General features: G+C 40.1%; 1 protein-coding gene and 1 long non-coding RNA gene across 2 annotated transcripts; both read left to right on the top strand.

Moving 5' to 3' along the window:
• Positions 1 to 846: 846 nt before the first annotated feature.
• Positions 847 to 17,914, top strand: LOC145439496 (uncharacterized). Its single transcript, XM_080316975.1, has 11 exons — positions 847 to 1,021; positions 1,086 to 1,145; positions 3,193 to 3,306; positions 3,842 to 3,973; positions 5,116 to 5,202; positions 5,258 to 5,299; positions 5,822 to 5,934; positions 13,576 to 13,702; positions 13,761 to 13,926; positions 16,032 to 16,405; positions 17,128 to 17,914. Exons 1-11 carry the CDS (start codon positions 946 to 948, stop codon positions 17,544 to 17,546), a joined length of 1,710 nt encoding a protein of 569 aa, XP_080173101.1. The 5' UTR covers positions 847 to 945; the 3' UTR covers positions 17,547 to 17,914.
• LOC145439497 (uncharacterized) lies at positions 9,836 to 13,055 on the top strand. The gene is made up of 2 exons (XR_013915244.1): positions 9,836 to 12,572; positions 12,836 to 13,055. It is a non-coding gene; the product is annotated as an uncharacterized LOC145439497 (long non-coding RNA).
• Positions 17,915 to 18,423: the final 509 nt, after the last annotated feature.

Below are 18,423 nucleotides of genomic sequence, written 5' to 3'. Positions count from 1 at the left end.
GTTGACGACGTACGAGCGCGACTGCGTCAATCCGACGCAGTGTGCGTCAGCGCAATTACCAAGTTCGATTTTACGAATATCTCGACAAGCAACAGACAGAATTTGATTTTTTTTTCGTGCTCCAGAGACATTCGTTCGAGAGTAGCCTCGTTTGTTTACGCAGAATGCCGTGCAGATATGATATACAATACACAATGTACATGAGAATACCCAAATAAGATATTTTGAAGTTCAAGAGACTCGAATCCAAGGCAGAATCCAAGATTCGACCAAAAGTTTTCAGGCCGGGCATGATAAAGTTGTCATCGTCGGTACTCCAGTATAAGTATATATACATTTATAGAATCCAGTGCAAGTATAGTAGTAGCAATTAGGACTTAAATTAAAAGTAAGTATTTTCAGTCTCGTTATGTCTAATAATATCAAAAACTGTGAAGTAAAACTAGAAGTCTAAACTGTTAAGCAATTAGCACACGTAGTCAAATACTACTTAAGTACTTAAACGAAACAGGAGTACATCGATACTCACACCCTCTGCTTACAGGCGTCCAGATGCAACCTCTCTAATTAGTTTCATGTTCAATCATAGCAATGGCCGTGAAGCTCTTCAAATAAATACTGCTAAGTTTTTTAAATGCGAGATGTCATATATTTTGAATATTGGCTGAATAGATCGGGGTAATAAGTAAAGGTGCTAGTGATTGGTTTTATTAGTATCAGTCAGGCTTTACTCTTGACAGCTGCGTACGGCTTATCTGCTGACGGAGAAATAAAATCGCTTCTAATAATACACGTTACGTGAGACGCGGTTTATCGCTCGATCGTCAGAAGCCTCTGGGCGTTCGCTCGTAATTACAACCAATTTTATATCTCGCATTCATTCGATCGCTATATACTGCCATTTCCGAGTCAGAACGTTCAACAGTAGGCAGTTCGCAACACGAAATGACAATAAAGCCGACATTATTGCTGCTGTTTAGTATCATAGCGTTGATTCTTGGTGGGAAGTGTTTACCCACAGGTGTGCGAATGTGTTTGTCGAAGCGTATAGCCCGAAGCGAATCAAACCCGAACTTTCATTTCAGGTGAAGATGATCTGCGCAAATGCCAGTCTACATTCAAGAACCTCATGTCTCAAATATCGAGTGAGTGTGTTTTGGAGATTAGGCTTGGCACAATGATTCGAGTACGTTAATCTGAATCGAGTAATAATTCTAGTGATCCGAGTCGAATAGTTAAAGATGATTTTCCGAGCATGGAACCCAGCCACTAACAGTGAATTTATCGACGACAAAATATGGTTTTGAGATACTATTTCCACGGCGGAAGCCTTGAAACCTCGATTGTTCGCATCGATGAATACGAAACATGTAGTACAAGACAGAGAGGAGTGGATTTGAAATTTCTAAGTCCTAATCCAATTCAAATCTGTAGCTTCAAATCCCAGTCCTAATCCTAATCCATAACGTTTGTAAATTCAAATCCTAATCGTAATCCTAATCCGATTCAAACTTGCAATTCCACTTCAGAAGCTATAGCAGGGCTGGCCAACCTTTCAGCGAACGGGCCACATTCGATTGACGAATTATTGCGCGGGCCACTAGCCGCGCGAAGCGCGAAATTTTTTTGAAGTTCATAGGTCAATAATATTGTCATTTGAATATATTGTGGGCCTGCTGTATATCGCTGGGCTAATTTTTCGAGGACTGGGCTATTTGGCGCTTGGACATATCGATATCGAAAGATGCGACCAACATGCGTCTATCATTTCGTGCCTAGGTTTCATAGTCGATGGTCTTACTGCGAGCGCAAACGCAATGTCGCATATGTATGTATGTATGTATTATTGGGTACAACACAGTGGAGCTTATTGCCTTTTAGGCCTTGTGCTCCATGACACGAATTTGATAATGTTCAGAGGTCTTTGCTTTTAGTATTCTTGGGAACGTCTTTCAATCTCTCTCGCAGTCATTCTTCATTCTCTCTCGCTCCCAAGCGCTCCCGTCGAGGTCTTTGCTCCCGACTTGTAGCACGGCTCACTTTCAGTCTGGGCTTTTCAATGCACTGCCGTTGCAGTGAGGTCGGCGATGAGGAGCCCAGAGAAACCTCCGACACGTAGAAGTGGGTCAGAACCAATGTCGCATATGTTGAACGACATTTTGTCTCGTAATCGCGAATATAGTTAGATTCAATCTGATACATTAGGTGTTCTTCCATTTTCACAAAAGGGCAACAATAATGAAAACAAGAAATCGAGTGACAACATGTTGCGCCAATCTTGTAGAAAATTTTTACTTTTGATAAATCTACCGCAAATTATTCTGCTTTATTGTAGTGTACGAAGATATAACAATATGTGAATGGCTGATGGATCTGTCAATGCGTCGGAACTGATATTTTAGTCATCGCATCTCAAGTGTTGCGGCCAGACTAAACAAATTTTTGTTTAGCCTTGCAAGTTCACAATCTGTGCAATCCATTTTTGATGATATTAGAAATTTCGGAAATGACCTCGCGGGCCACTCAAAACCTTCTCGAGGGCCACATGTGGCCCGCGGGCCACGGATTGGCTGGCCCTGAGCTATAGCCTACAAACTGCATCTTCTGCCTATATATTTCTGTAAGAGGAAATGAGAGGCTGAATGAGTGCGAAAGTACAGGAAGTAATAACTTTGCAAACTATGTAAAATCGTGGTAGGACGAAAAACTTGGTCGCCATTTCCCACAGGACCCCGAAAATCGGGAAATCCAATACTAATCGTAATCTCAAATCTCAAATCATAATCCAATCTTAATCCGACAAAATTTCATGAATCCAGTTTTCCCAAATCCTAATCCCTACTCATCTCTGGTACAAAGCTACGCGCCTTAGTGCAAATATCATATCTGTGAAGTTGTGATCAAATCACAGCATTGTCAAAAAGTGCAATGAAATAGGTATCGTAAAAATATTACCAAATTATCTTCAACGTGATGTAGAACTGGCAATACATTATTTATTGCGGCAATAAAGGTACGTTTTGAACTTTCCAAATCACCGATACCGCTATGATGTCCTAATGAGCGATGCTAGAATACTCGACTAGAATCATATTACTAGATTCATAATCGAAACACACAGCTGCCCTATCTTTCCCTAATCGATATAGAACTAAGGGGTCTGATATTTGATCCAATATTCGACTGTCGCAGCCGATTCCGAGAAAGCCACGATCCGGAGACTTCTTTTCCATAGCGCGGACCTGGACGGCGACGGCAAGATGACGAGTGCTGAGCTGACTCTTTACCTTGAGACGAAGGGATTCGGTGAGAAATTTTCTATTTTGACAGATTTTAGGCGAAATTTCACTTCGCACCTTTTTTAATTTGGAAGAAGTGCAAACGTGTATTAAAATACGTGTGTATCATATTCATAAGCCATAACAACCGAGTTACATAGCCCATTTAACACTGGTTGACTTGGTGGTAAGCCATTTGAAAAATTTCCGACTATTTTCACTTGCACTAAATAATTTTTTAGACAAAACTATTTAATTTGCAGACCTTCGTTTTCGCAAAGTGAGAAGTAGTTTAAGGAAAAGTTTGCGAGCAAAATTGTCACAGAAACTGTGGAAATTATCTCCTGCATCACGACAACTGAATAGTGAATATTCTACGAAATTACATCTATTCGTAGTTTTTGTATAGTCATTATGCCAGCTACAAGTTTTTGGATTTCAATTTACCGAAATGACGCCGTTCGGAGGAGGCATATTGATATGTATTTATGCACATTTTTAACAGTTTAAGATATTAATAGATATTTTAGACATTTTAGTTTTTTTACCACTTTTCTTCTCAGTTCACGAGACTGACGTGATGGACGTAATAGGAGAGGTTGGGGCTTGGTTTAAATTCGGAGGACACGGAATGGGGCCGCTCACGACCTCGCAGTTCATTGAAGTGGTCACAAAGTCAATGGAGAGTGAGATAGGTAAGAAAATTACAAGATTTCTGGATTGCTTTTGTGGATTTAAGATTTATTTGACGACAGGCATGGATTGGATATAAAAGTTGTCATGGTTTTCCAGTTTAATGCGACTATCATCAGGAGGAGGGAGAACACAAGAGATTTGATTTGAAAATAGTATTTGATGAATTTAACCGTGTTTGGATAAAAGATTAATGTGAAGATGGCTTTGGAATAAGACATAAAAATTCTCGTAACATAAAATTTATAATGGACTTTTAAAGACTAAAGTCCAACAATTGCCGTATATGTACGTGAATTCGGATATGAAATTTCTGAAATTTTTGCATTGTCAAGCGACTTTTGAACACATTTGGTATTGCATATAGACACGATACGAAATTAATTTATGGCCTTGAATCTGAAATGCGAATCCTTTCTCCCGAGTGACGCCATCGATTGGTTCCGAAATTCTCGGTGTTGAATATTTTTGGATCGCCAGGATATCGGCCATCACGAAACCTGTGATTAACGCGCAATTTTCCTCATTTCGCGTCGCAGAAGCCGGGAATTTGCACGGAAATAGAAAAGTAGGCTTTTAGAAGCGCATAACTTCAATATGTCAAAATGAGTGCGTTCATTGGGGGTTGTTCTTTGGTGAAATCGCTAATCACAATGTTGATGTGACATTTACTTGCAGTAAAATTAACTTTTGACAGAACTGGTACATAATTCATTTCAAATATATGCCAATACCTCATATTTCAAACCAATTATAAAGATAAAAACATGCTAATGAGCGTTATTTCTCGTTCACACATACTTAGTAACGGTTTTTCGACATTCGTAAATGATAGACTTTCCCACCGTCAATACTATTTTTCTTTAATAAAAAATTTCAAAACTACTTTATAATTTGTCAACACCTTCGCTTTTACGGGTTGGACCTGAGTGAAATTGGATATGCATCGTTTTATTGGCCCCCTAACCATTTCGCAGAGCGCTCGGTGATTCAGACATTATACAGGATTTAACACATATTTAAACATGCATATTTAAGTTATAAATCTGAACACTCATTTTAACGCGAAATAGCACCAAATTCATTCCACTCCGATAAACCTCGTAGCTATATATTTGCATTATATTTTGCAATATTTTACCAGCTTCTAAAAAAAGTTTCTATCACGTAACCGCGAGCGTTTGCTCAATCCTGACCTTCGACATCCCACACATTCGCGAGTCGATGAAAGGTAAGTCCGATTTCAGAGTTCAGAATTCATCGTTAAACCTTTTCACCTTTTGCAGAACTGGAAAGTTGCACCAATAGTTTGAAGTCGTCTGCTTTTGGTGAGTTTCACAGATGAGACGAATATGGGTTTGGGAAAACGGATTTGCGGGTCATTTTGAAGCTGGAGAGTTACACTCGTTTTCGAGACTCTTGATTGCATTTCTGCATACGAATGTTTCATATACCGCGATGCATGGATTTTGGAAAAACAGGATTTCATGATTTTAGCCGTATTTGGACTAGACATGGATTTCAGATTATTGTTAACTTATTGTATTAACTTGGACGTGAAAGTTCTGATAACGTCTGAAAACTGTATCTTCTGTCAACTAGTCATAACTCACAACACAACATAACACAATCGTAACTGCTTGCGGAAGTGGTGCTGTCAGGCAAATCCCCTTGAATACTTCGAAAAAGTCCAAGTACCTCAGGTCTTTGGATTTGGACGTGGACGAACTTAAATCTAGATATCGATTTATTTTGATCTAAAATTAGGTTTGAATTTAAAAATATGCAATGTGTCAAAATATGTATTTTGATCAAAATGCTATGTTAGTTAACATTTGTTTTCACTATAGTTAGCGGAGGAGGCTCGTTCAACTCTTGGTTCTCGGCGTTCGAAAGTCTCGACCACGACGGAAACAACCGAATCGGTATCGACGAACTAAAACGAATCATCGGGCATAAGCTGGTTAGTCTCTTTGGGTTTGGTATTTTCAAATCATTATCTTGTTCCATATATCTGAATCCAAAGTAAATATCGTCTCGTGTCTAAAACCGAATCCAAAAATAGCTGAAATGAAGTGGAAAAGTCCACGAAAATGGAAAAGAATCATAAATTTCACCTGAATTCAAACTCAGCATAACAAATGAGCAAATTAGCCACTATATCACGAAACCCATCTTTGTTTTTATATCCTTCAACTCTTACTCGGGCGTAATATAGCAAAAACTTCTCAGTATTCAAAATTAGAATTTTGAACAATTTAAATTAGGTTTGGAATTAGTTTCCATCCGTTTTACGACGGTCGCGTCCTTAGTTCGTTAAAAGCAGGAACACCGTGCGTGACCCCAAACGGCAATCGATTGAACTCCCACAATTGACCGACTGCTTCAAAAGCGGTAGGCGCTTTGTCGCTCTCTCGTAGCTCCAATTGGTGATATGGGCTCTTTAAATCGAAAGATGAAAATACTTTGTATTTTGCCAGTTTTTGTACGATGTCCTCTATGCGAGGCAACGGGTAGGTATCGAGTACCGTAAACAGGTTCACAATTTGTGAATAAGTTATGCACATTCGCTTTTTACCGGACTCGTGATTGGTTACGACGAGTTGCTGAGCGAACCATGGTGAACTACTTGGTCATATAATTCCATCTTACGTCAGTCTGTCAACTTCGGATTCGATGAAGGCTGTATTTGCAGTGCAATAACGCCGGAATGGTGCGCCCACCTGCTTGAAACCTAGCGTAATGGACTTGAAGAGTTGTGGTCATTTCGTGTTAACTGCTAGAACAGCACAGGTTCCACGGTCTTGAGATGATATAACGAGTTCGGGTTCTTTGCCATCATATGTGAACACCACGCGTTGTGTCTTTTCTGAAAGTCTTGACTAAGTATTATATCGCAACAGACATCTTTCATGGCGTCGAGCGAGACGTTTCTGCAAACCTTCCCGTTCAACACCAACTCTATGATGCATTGACCAGGGATAGATTATTTCAGAGACTTAGCCGCCATCGTTTTGCAATCTGTATATGGCAATACCGGCAATTTCATCGCTTCAACTGTCCTTGGATATGTGTAGCTTAAGCCATTACCAGGATCCACCAACGTCGACAGTGATTGCGTAACGTAAACATCTTGGTGCTTCTTGTATACGCACGACGAGGACGAACTATGTTTCGTGGATATCGTCGTTCCAGTGGGTGCATGCGCCACACTTTTGCAAACTCTCGCGTATGCTCCGCTATGCCACATTTGTAACATGTGGATGAGCGGGCTGGACAATTTTACATCGGTCAAGGTATTAGTTCATTGAGATGTTGTGAACGCGAAACAATATTCGTAAGCAGTTTATTACATCGGCCTAAATGAACTAATACCTTGACTACGACACTCACAATACCAACAGTCACGACAAGAGCAACATAAATTCATAACGGTTGTCAGTACGTGAAACAGGTAGACCAGCGGTTCTCAACCTTTTTGGACATGCGCCCCCCTTGGCAATGGTCAAAAAATTTGCGCCCCCCTGACCCCCCTGCACTTATCGTCATGTCAACAAGAACACATCATCTAATACAGTGGTAGGCAACCTTTTTGCTAATCAAGGCCGCATTTCGATTACTTATGTAGCCTAAGGCCTCATTCCAGGGCATAGCTGTAATGAACTAACCGGACGCAAAATACCTATGTTAATCTGTCCACCCCATATCCATTCCCGGTGAACTCTGGACTATTCTACTTTCACAACGGCCTATTGTACGCACCGAAATCGCGAGTGGCAATTGTATGAATAGGTGTTGGGATTGCATATCGCGAGAACTTATCATATTCACGAATGAATTCCGTAATTAATAGTAGCAGTACCACATATTACTATCAAATATTTATCCTTTCTCAGCCCATGTGATCAGATTCACCGGTAGGGTTCATAGAGTGAGGGTTTTCGAAAATTTAGGGCAAGTTATAAAAGATAATGCATCTTCCGGTATGCCAATTGGTATTAATTACTTTGTTGCATGTTGTTATTTCTTGACCCCACATCATGATTGTCGATTGTATTGGTAATAGAAAGATATCGAAATCGCCCAAATGTACCATAAACAAATTTCTTTCGTGAGGAGCACACGATTCCGATTCTGGCTCTGATTGCGAAGGGCGATACTATATAAAAATCGAAAAATGAAGTTATGTTGAATTGCGTCTAGCGCGAGGAAAATTTCAAGATTAATTAAAATCTTTCAAATTTGGGAGCGAATTCGTAATTTCAATTTGCATGCCGACGGCCGCCAACACATACTAGTCTAATTGAATTAGGTGTCGACGAAAAATTCCCTTCTATCAGCCCTGGTCTAATAGTATACATTTGGTATGTCTTACGCCAAGTTTGAATCCGCATTCCAACTGTTGAATCTTTAGCATTTCGGACGAATTTCCCCAAACTTGTTTGAAAATAGTAAAAAAACAGGATTGAACAGGATATCAATTTATTTCAAGGTAGGTTCCGCTGAGACTAATCTTAATGCTGGAAGTGACTACAGAGAGTACATCGTCGTTATGTTAATCCAAGCTAAATGTAATCAGTTTGGGAATTGAATTAAAGTGTGTTGATTTAGGGTAGCCTAATTGAGGGCGAAACCAGGCAACCTATATTGTATCTAGGTCTGTCTTAGGCAGTGCAGTTCGCCAGCTAGTAACAACAGCTACCTAGCGCACCTAGCTTTAGCTACTTTCAAAGCTATAAGGTAATGAATGACTTGCACGTGAGAATTGCTCTCAATCTTCAAAGAATATCAAGAATTTGCATAAATGTAGTTGAAGTCAGCCTATACTCCGTTGAGCGGGACTGCTGGGGTTTGAGTTTGGAGAGCTTTCATGAACACGAAACAAGTTTCATCTTCAACAGTTATCGTCTCAGAAGGGTTTTGAAACACATGTTTAGTCAGAATTCATACAGACTTTGTCAATTTTTCGCCCCCCCCCCCCAGATTGAGAACCACTGAGGTAGACAGTCCGCAATCATTATAGACCACGCCAGTACATTACGACGAATGATTATTAACACAGAAAGGTAATCACAAGAAAACTGTAGGTGCCGATTTAGCAACAAACATACAACCGCGAAATTGCCATAGCAACCTAGTAACATAGTCTTTAAATCACGGCACCTGAATATATGTAAGAAACTTTTCTCCTATTTAAAGTGTCATTAACGATCACGTGTCACTTGCAAAATTGCATTTCACGATTTCACGAAAGTAACCATCTGCGATGAACTGCTAAAAGTCTTTCATTTTTTGAACTATTTGATGGAGTTCTGACTGTCCTACTAGGCACTTTTTAGTTTTTTTAAATATAAAACTGAGCAACACAAGATGATTGAAATGTCTCTGCATGCCCAAACTACTCAAGTAGGTTTGGCCACAATAATCTTTAAGCGGTTACTCAAACAGTTTCCATGCAAAACGCATCATTTTTTAATTTTGCAAGCTAGAAATGCTATCGAAACATGCGAGTCTTTTCACCTCAAAATCAGCCTAACGACTCGTCCAACGTACGCGACCAAATCTACTAGTAGTGCAAATCGACTTGAAGCGCTTTGCAAGTAAAAATACCTCGTTGCAGACCGCATGGCGACCGAAATCTATTCAAACGTCACGCAAAATTTGAGAAGCGCCAGAATTGTTCGAAAGCCGAATCAAAACAAATATATCATACTGAGCATTTTCAAAAATAAACTGCATGTTCTCGTATTTCCACATATTTATACGTGCTCATAGGAACCACCGATCAAAGTCAATGTCGCAACTCAGATCGAAGTTATCCTTGAGCAATTTATGGATTTAAACTAAACTAGGCGGGGTATGTACACTAGGGTTGTTCAGAATTGACCGACTTTCAAAAAGTCTAGGTTTTCAGTCCGTTTCCCATGCCTTATACCTTAAAAACAAATTCTGGCTACTTTTTTTTGTAATTCATCCCCTGCATCCGTGTGCACATTGCCGTTTTTTCATGCACCCAAAAAATTCTTCGGAATTAGGGGATTCCCCCGTTGTGAGTGACTCGACAGGAATTGCAGGTGTTCTCATTGACGTGAAGCGTATGTGCTAGCGTTGTTGACGCGCTAGGCATGCCAGTGAAATGGGAATCATTGATTAGTCAGGTGTTTTGCTGCTTGGTTGTTGAAGAACTGTGTTTGCGATTGAGGTGCAGGATTGCCCGGTGGCTTTTTGACTCACGCTGTTAGCGAGTCTAGCGCAGGATTAGTGATTATAGTATTGTAGCAGTATTGCGTTATTCGATCTAATGGACCTGATACTCTTTCCTGCCTACTGGAATAGAAAACAAAGCTTGTAAATGTATTTTCCAGTGACTGTGCAAAACAGCCAATCGGTTGCTCAGATTTTTATGTTAGTTCCTAAGAAAGCAATGTACTGGTAGAAGTATTTCCAATTTAGGAATATTTATCTTCCAGAATCAATAACTTGATCTAATCCGGCTATTCTTGCACAAGTTGTGCAGTACGGTATGTGTTTGACCTGAGAGAACTGAAATGTTTCCAACTAATCTTTGTTGCTTGATTGAGTTGATGTATATTTATTTTTCTAGGATTGGCTCTAGTGCGAAATGTCTGAAAAAAAACTGTCATCTAGTGCAATAGTATCAAAGAAAACTAGAAGATCACGGTCGCAGACACAACGTTTCGTAGTTGGGCCATCTGAGGAAACATTACAAGATCAAAGCAGAAGCAGCCTACTGTTAGGAAAGTTATGCAGTACGTGTTACACCTAAGAGAGCATTCATATGCGAAAAATGAACCAGTAAAGTTACACATCCTGGACGTAGGAGATGAACTAATACGTTTTTGGTTCCTGGCTGCCACAAAGACCATCACGCAAGTCAATGCCATTGAAAGATTAGAGACAGTGTGAAAACAGAAAACAAATGGCTGTCACTAAAGGAATCTGCAGGCCAGCAATATGTATCAAGAAAATAAAGCGACTTTGAAGCCAAGCCGAGTAAGCTATAGGCATAGGAGCCCCTGACGCGATGGCGACAATTGAAGCAAGTACACTTCTTTCCCGCGAATACATAACATTTTATCAGGATCAAAGGGGTCCGTGATTAGCAACGATTGGTGGCAAAGATACCGTGTTGAAAGTGAAAATCATGTAACAAAAAAGACGTACCATGAGTGTGAGAGAGTGCACCAGAATCAAGTGGTGAAGGTGAATTTACAGAGAGCTCATCTATATCTACGCAGATAGCTGACACTTCCCACAGCACTGATTTTGAAGTGGCACAGACGATATCTGGTCATTCCTTTAAATTTGTGACTCTAAAAGCGCCTGTAAGCCTATACAACGACAAAGACCTATGCCAGGTTTTTGATCGCTTGAAAGTCAGCGATAATGCTGCTACCATGATAACTGCAGCACTGATTAAAGCTTGCGATGGTGACTCTAATGACTTTCATCTTTCAAGATCTGGAACCTATCGACGACGCATTGCAAATCGTTTTAAAATTTCTGAGTCTATTTTTGAAAAAATAGCAAACGATCCACCAAAGCACATTGCATTGCACTGGGATGCAAAGCTCACTAGAAGTCGTTTCGGAGGGAAATTTGAGGCCTTGGCAGTGCTGGCATAGAGTCTGCGTATTCCAACGCATTTGAGAAAGGCAAACTTCTTGGCAATCAAACTCTGGAGAGTGCTACAGGAAAAGCACAGGCTGATCTGTCATTTGAACTGCTGGAACTTTATAATTAAACAAATAATGTCATAGCACTTGTGTTTGACACAACACCCTCAAACAATGGGGAAAAAAAGGTGCGGTTCTGTTACTTGAAGAATTGATAAACAGGAAAGTTTTCTACTTTCTACTTCTGCTTGTCACCATCATATACATGAACTAGTCATCCGGGGAGGTCTGGAAGTGAAGTGTGTTTGGATCTGCGACCACAGGCCCTGAAAACACAGATTTTAATACCTTCCAAGAAGTGGAAAGATATTGATCAATTAAGAAGCTCTAAAACGCTTCAGTTTGATGAATGCAGCTGGTTGGCGATCAAAGCTGATGAAGCTAAGCAAGAAATAATTCCACTGATGAAGCCATATAATGGAAAGCAGAAAGAAGTCTTGATAAGAAATGACTACAGAGAATGTGCAACAGGCACCTTGGCGATTGCAGCTTCCCAATATATTGATAATCGTTTTCACAAGCCTGGTGCTACTAATAGCACTGGATGGATGAGTCAAGTGCTGTACTGTCAAAAATGTTCATGTGGAGAAAGCAAATGGGCTATTCTGAAGAGTTCATTAGAAAGTTGCCCTGTTTTATTATTCAGCTTGGTTGAAAACTGGTAATGCATGTGAAGCACAGTATATTGATCTCAAATTCCTTCATGGCATGACAGACTTTTCATTGTGCGATTTTACAGTTGCTGATGTGGCATATAAAAAGATGCGTGAACATCATTGGCATCTCACCGAGGAAACGGTGGTATCAACAATGTTCTCGGCTAAACCAAAGATTCCTGACAAAGTGAAGGAAGCGATGGCTGCTAAATTGCTGCAAATGCCAATCCTTGAACAATTTCGCAGAGGTAGGCTATACCTCTGAGTCTAATCTCTGACTCTGTCTCTGAGTCAATCGGTATGGTTGCTTTAATTGAACCGGAATCATGGTTTCTATTCAATGCTATACATGTCGAACATGATTGGTTTAGTCTTCCAGTTTCGGAATGGCATCCGCATACTGATTCGCATTTCGTGACTGCTCAAGAATTTGTGAGTAGCGTTGAAATAGTTAACGGCGCAGCAGAGCGTTTGGTGAAATTGAATACCGACTTTGATGCTTTCAAAACAGATGACAAAGAACAGCGAGCGAGCCTCTTACAAGCCGTGGAAGATCACGAAACAGATATGCCGATTTCTCTAAAGCAACCATTTCATCCGGACCTGATTTAAGTAGTATTTGCCAAGTTGATCTGTTTCTTTGCCTTTTTGTTTCGTTTCCTTTGAACAATGTGATGTTTATAATGTGGCTGTGAGTGAATGATAATTTTCAGTTGTATTCTTGCACGTGGTGATCGCGGCAATTGATGAACAATCTCGGGTAGGGTTGAGGAGTGTAGGACAGGTGATCCAACAAAATGACTATCAGTCTTAGGCAGTTTTGAGGAGTTCTAAGGCAGTGTGGTACATGAAAATGGTGTTCTGAACTGACAATACTTTCTATAGTGAGGTTATGTAGCACTCCAACCGCAGTAGCTACATAAAACCAGCTTATATATGACGTTTTACTAGCCTAGTCCGAATAGCGACACTCATATTTTAGGGGAATCCCCTATTTTTAGCCGATATTCTTCCAGCTCAATGTGCACACGGATGCAAGGGATGAATTACGAAAAAAGTACCTAGAATATGTTTTTATGGTATAAGGCATGGGAATCGGACTGAAAACCACGACATTTTGAAAGTCGGTCAATTCTGAACAACCCTAATGTACACGTGTGATAAACGATACATGTGTATATGTATGCTATGTCATACCTATATACATATGCAAATATATGTCATGATTTGTTTTATTTGATATATTTGCAGACGTCATCAGAGACATTATCAGTGGCGAGCGCCCTCGGTCACGCAATCTACGGCACCGTTCATCGTGACGTCACAGAACTAACCGAACAAGATTTCTACGTGTTCGTTCACGAGCTGCTCTACGGTAGTGAGTTTCCCGCCAACACCGCAACAGATTCAAATTTCAAATCCCTCGCGCTTTTCAGTGGCTGGCGAAAAACGGCGAGAATCCTGGCAGGACGTTTATGACGTCACCGAACTGGAAGGCAGGAATATGTTGTGCGACGTGATACGCGCGGTGAGGAGGAAGGTGATGGGCGGACGTGATGTGATGGAGGATTGCGTCTCTTCCTATCGCTCTACTAAAGACAGGTTCGAGATATTACTCACAGACTGTGTGAGTGTGTGACTGTGCGATACCCTATAGCTATTTGCGTTTCAATCAGAGGGTCTTGACCTTCTCTAGCGCCCCTTTTCAGACATTTTAATGGTATTGCACCCCACCTCACCCCTTAACATTTCAAAGATTGGGTAAGAGGTCGAAGTCCTGTCGGTCTTTCCGGGTTTTCACTCTACTATTTGAAATATTCCACGCTTCAATTGCACCCACTCAAGTAATCTAATTATATGCTATATTCGGGATCAAATCAAAGTTCTTATAACAACCATCGGGTATTGTCTCATACGTATTTGGTTTGATCCCATTATACACATCCCGAATCCATATCTGCGATCGGCGATATCAGGAATTTAATTGTATTGGGTGTTGTTTTATTGCTTTATATGACTATTAAATAGGGTTACCATACGTCCTCCTTTAGGAGGATTTGTCCTCCTTTTTCAGATTTTTGAAAACGTCCTTCGAGGACGCTTAAATGTCCACCTTTTTGTGATTTTGTCCCCTCTTTTGAGAATTTCGGTTAAATATGGAGTAAAATTGAACTGAGATACAGTAAATCAGCACTGAAATAACGTTCCGGCGGCTATTTCGGGAGCTGAGCCGGAGATTTAACCTTTATTTTTTAGTCAACCGAACACGAAGTGGGAAAAATTTAAGTTTGACAATTTTGAAGAAGTGTCCTCCTTTTCTGATTCCAAAATATGGTAACCCTACTTTTAAATCCCTTGAACATGGAGTTTAGACGTATGCTCACTTTGAATTTAGTTCGCCAAAAATTTGAGGAATGCTGAACGCAGTTCTTAATATGAACAATGCATGTACTCCAAACCAACCAACCCATATTTTATAACGCGCATGTAAAGTTGTAGGTCACAGCACTAACAGTATAATTGTTTATGGCGCGATGAAGCAATAGGCCTACACTGACAATTTAATTTGTAGCTTTCGAAAACAAGGATAGTACAAGTGAATAATTTTGGCCAAAGAGCTTCAATGGTACGCCACTCTCTAAAGTGCTACAGCTCCTCTTTCTCCGGTTTTGACACGCTGTGTGCTGCAAAATAGAATACCCATTTCTAAACTATCAAGCGTGATGGAAGTGTGTTTTGAGAGGATTTGCGATCTGAAGTGCGCGCATGATACACGTACGCCGTACATGCATGCAGTGCACGACCCCATTTTCATCATCACCCAAACCCATACGGCCACTTATCAAATTTAATGTGTCAGTTATTATAATGAGACTTTAGCCAGAATAAAATTATATCCTGGAACAAAATACCATAGGCCTACATATATAGGTGTATGGCGAGTAGTGTCGAATCCCTCATTCTGTGCACAGGTATACTGAAATACAAATGGCAAGTAACAGTTAAGCACATCCATGAAATTACCAAACTAATCAGTAAATCCAATACAATAAAATACCATATCGCATGCAAACAACATAAACAAGAAAACGGAATGAAGTAAAAAAGAATGAATAGTCCATGTACTGACTGACGAGTGTCAAACACATTTCGGAAAACGGCCAGCTCATTCGTACTAATCTGCAAGATACGGATATGGGCTCATTGCCCAATTTTCATATGCAACCATTTTATGCAACGCTTGATTGAACTGCCTAATTCATGTCACGTAGTGTTCAACATTGGTAAATATCGACGCAAATATCATCATCATTATCGTACTCTAAAAATCTATTTATATCCGCAGAATCCCGGGATCCATTTATTGTATATGTAATTTCCGACTCTGGGGCGTGAAGAAATGAGGGATATATATGTATTATTGGTCGTATTTTTCGGAATCTGGAATTCGTTTCGATATAAACCCTCGTATATCCGCGGCATCCTGGAAGCTCCAATTTACTTTCCTCTTTACCAAATGTTTCCCAGTACCGTGGAAAATTTAAATATTTACATTCACAATGAGTAAAAATAATAAACAAGTATATTTTATGTATGGATTTGTAATTCCCAAGCCTAGAGTGAATAAATTCCGGAAAGATACGAATTGTTGGATGTATTTTTCCAATTTTGAACAATTTCAATGCAAATCCGATATTTGTCCGCAGCATCCTCGGAGCGGACGGTGTTTTTGCTCCAGAACTCGTTTTCACGATCGCTGACTCGAACAGAAACGGAAAAATTGAAAGAGAAGAATTCGAACAATTTATCGGGACTCGATCTCGGCTCTACGGCGCGATCTCGCGGCAACACGCAGGAAAAGAGATCGGGATCGGGGAATTCCGCGACGTCATGCCGGATCGGATCATACATGGACAAGAAGTCACAGGGAAGATGGACGCGTCAAGTATGACATCACAAGAGCTGGAGGAGGCCGAGAAGCTTTGTCGCGCAATCATCGATTCGGTTCGTAAATATCCGAGCGCGAATTCGAATTCGGATATCGCCGTCGATTACGTCACCCATCAACAACAATTCAAAGGTGACATGTCATTGTTATCTTTATTCATTAAAATATAAATATTTTTAATTAATAATAATTCACACTCAAATTTATCAAGAATATGCTTGTATATTTCAAAGGCCCTAATTTTACACGGGCCGCAGCTTGAGCTGCGGCAGTCTACGGTGTTTACAAGACCTACTTTTTGCCCACTTATTGTTGATAGATATTCCGCCTTTCTACCTCTATATACTATATATAGTTTCGTTACTAAACTACTTACACTTAGCGCTCTCGATTTTGCAAGGTTAAAAATAGTTTTGGGATATGGCTTTGCATGGACCATCACTTACTCAAGTTAAAGTGATTTCAGATTATCTCTACTTCCAATCTTCAGTTTATCTCTACCTTTCAGTGTTCAGAAAAAAACTAGACCTAGAATGCTTTTTCACTAATTTGGTAATAGCTAGGCAACTAATCTCTATTATTCATTATATTATTACTATATAATAGGCTACTAATAATATTTTGTCATCACATAAATATAGTAATATCTTTTAGTTATAATATACTTATCATTGTTTTATTATCATGAGTATATACAAGTTCTTCGAAGCGTAGAATATGAATATTCATGTTAACAATACATTCCCATATCATTATATCTGGCAATAAGCATACGGTAATCAAAAACGAATGATGCGGGCCGAGCGCATATACACATACTTACATTTAATGCAGACATATATTTAATGCAAAAGGTTCCGGAGAATTCATTGTCGTCGAACATCCGCTACACGATCACGTCCCCGCGACCACTACAACCACGTCACCATCCACCTCTAACGTCATCAGCATAGAGGATCGTCATGGCAATCCGCTCGAGATTGAGATACTTCATCACAACCCGGTCGCCCATGGAGACGAGCCCACTCTCCCAGATCCAAATACAAGTGGTGTCGTCTACGAGATGTTTGACCCGGACGGCAACCCGATCAATATCGAGATAGAACCCGCGCAAATTGATCAAATCGTGCAACGAATGAATCCTCCCACTCCTGAGACCGATCAGAACGTGAAGAAGGAAATCTCGGAGATCCTGCACAAAAGGATCGAGGAGGAAAACGACGAGGAATCACAGCTGAAGAAGTTGCTGCAGGACCTAGAAAATTCTTCGTAGAAACTAACCAAAAACCTGACTGATATCCTATCACTCGCTATGAAGTCGACATCGTGCAGTTTTGTCGTGAGATATTCTGACTACGCTTTGATTACGCCATTAGGACACTATGTGCGTTCTTTATCCTTTTTTGCGAAGTTTAAAGTTTAATATTCCATGTTCTATTTGGTTGACAGTTACCGACGTATAGTTTAGCAGTTCTGTGCCTACCTGAGTCATAGAACACTCCGTTAAAGGTATAATTAACTCGATATTCGGTAATTATTAGCGACTATATTACTTCAATTATCGTGCGAAATGCAATGGCATGACTCGAGTCACCTCCAAAAGTCGAGTGACATGACTTGATTCGAGTCAAAATGTGTAATGACTCCAGGGATATATAGAACTCCGGGATGGCTGACTTCATTCTGGCCTTTACCTAAGTAGGTCCAGAAAGTTACCTGCAATCTGCCTTGAAATATCCACTTTTCTGCAAGCTAGCGATACAGCTGTTTCTAGAATAACGATCCTCAACCTTTTGCGGAATAGTTAGTGAGTAAGCTAGACATTCTTCCCTTATCACAACCTTACTGCTGTATAGCCAACTTAGTAAAGCATGACACTGCTGTATAGCCAACCAAGTAAACTATGACAACTCTGAATTTCAGTAAATCATGAATGTGTTTAATTTCTACACATCATATCTAGGGATGGTGTTAACCTCTGAAAGGTTCAGGTTCGTGTGAACGTGAACCTTTTTGAAAGGTTCTGTGTGAACACGAACGTGAACCTTATGACGTCACGTGACGTCATATTGCTAATTTAAACCCCATATTTCACTTAGGTGATTGCCTATATTAACCTACTGTACACGATACCGAGCGACGACTCGGGG

The sequence above is a fragment of the Botryllus schlosseri genome, chromosome 5, assembly GCF_051294905.1.
Source record: "Botryllus schlosseri isolate E-star chromosome 5, Bs_hap1, whole genome shotgun sequence".
NCBI classification, from domain to species: domain Eukaryota; kingdom Metazoa; phylum Chordata; class Ascidiacea; order Stolidobranchia; family Styelidae; genus Botryllus; species Botryllus schlosseri.
Note: the sequence above shows the minus strand (reverse complement) of the source record. Positions and strands in the feature narration are given on the sequence as shown.

Coding starts and splice junctions, on each gene's coding strand:
- LOC145439496 (XM_080316975.1), top strand. CDS start 946: ATGACAATAAAGCCGACATTATTGCTGCTGTTTAGTATCATAGCGTTG. Junction 3,974..5,115: donor GTCAATGGAGAGTGAGATAG/GTAAGAAAATTA, acceptor ATATTTTACCAG/CTTCTAAAAAAAGTTTCTAT. Junction 5,203..5,257: donor CATTCGCGAGTCGATGAAAG/GTAAGTCCGATT, acceptor CACCTTTTGCAG/AACTGGAAAGTTGCACCAAT.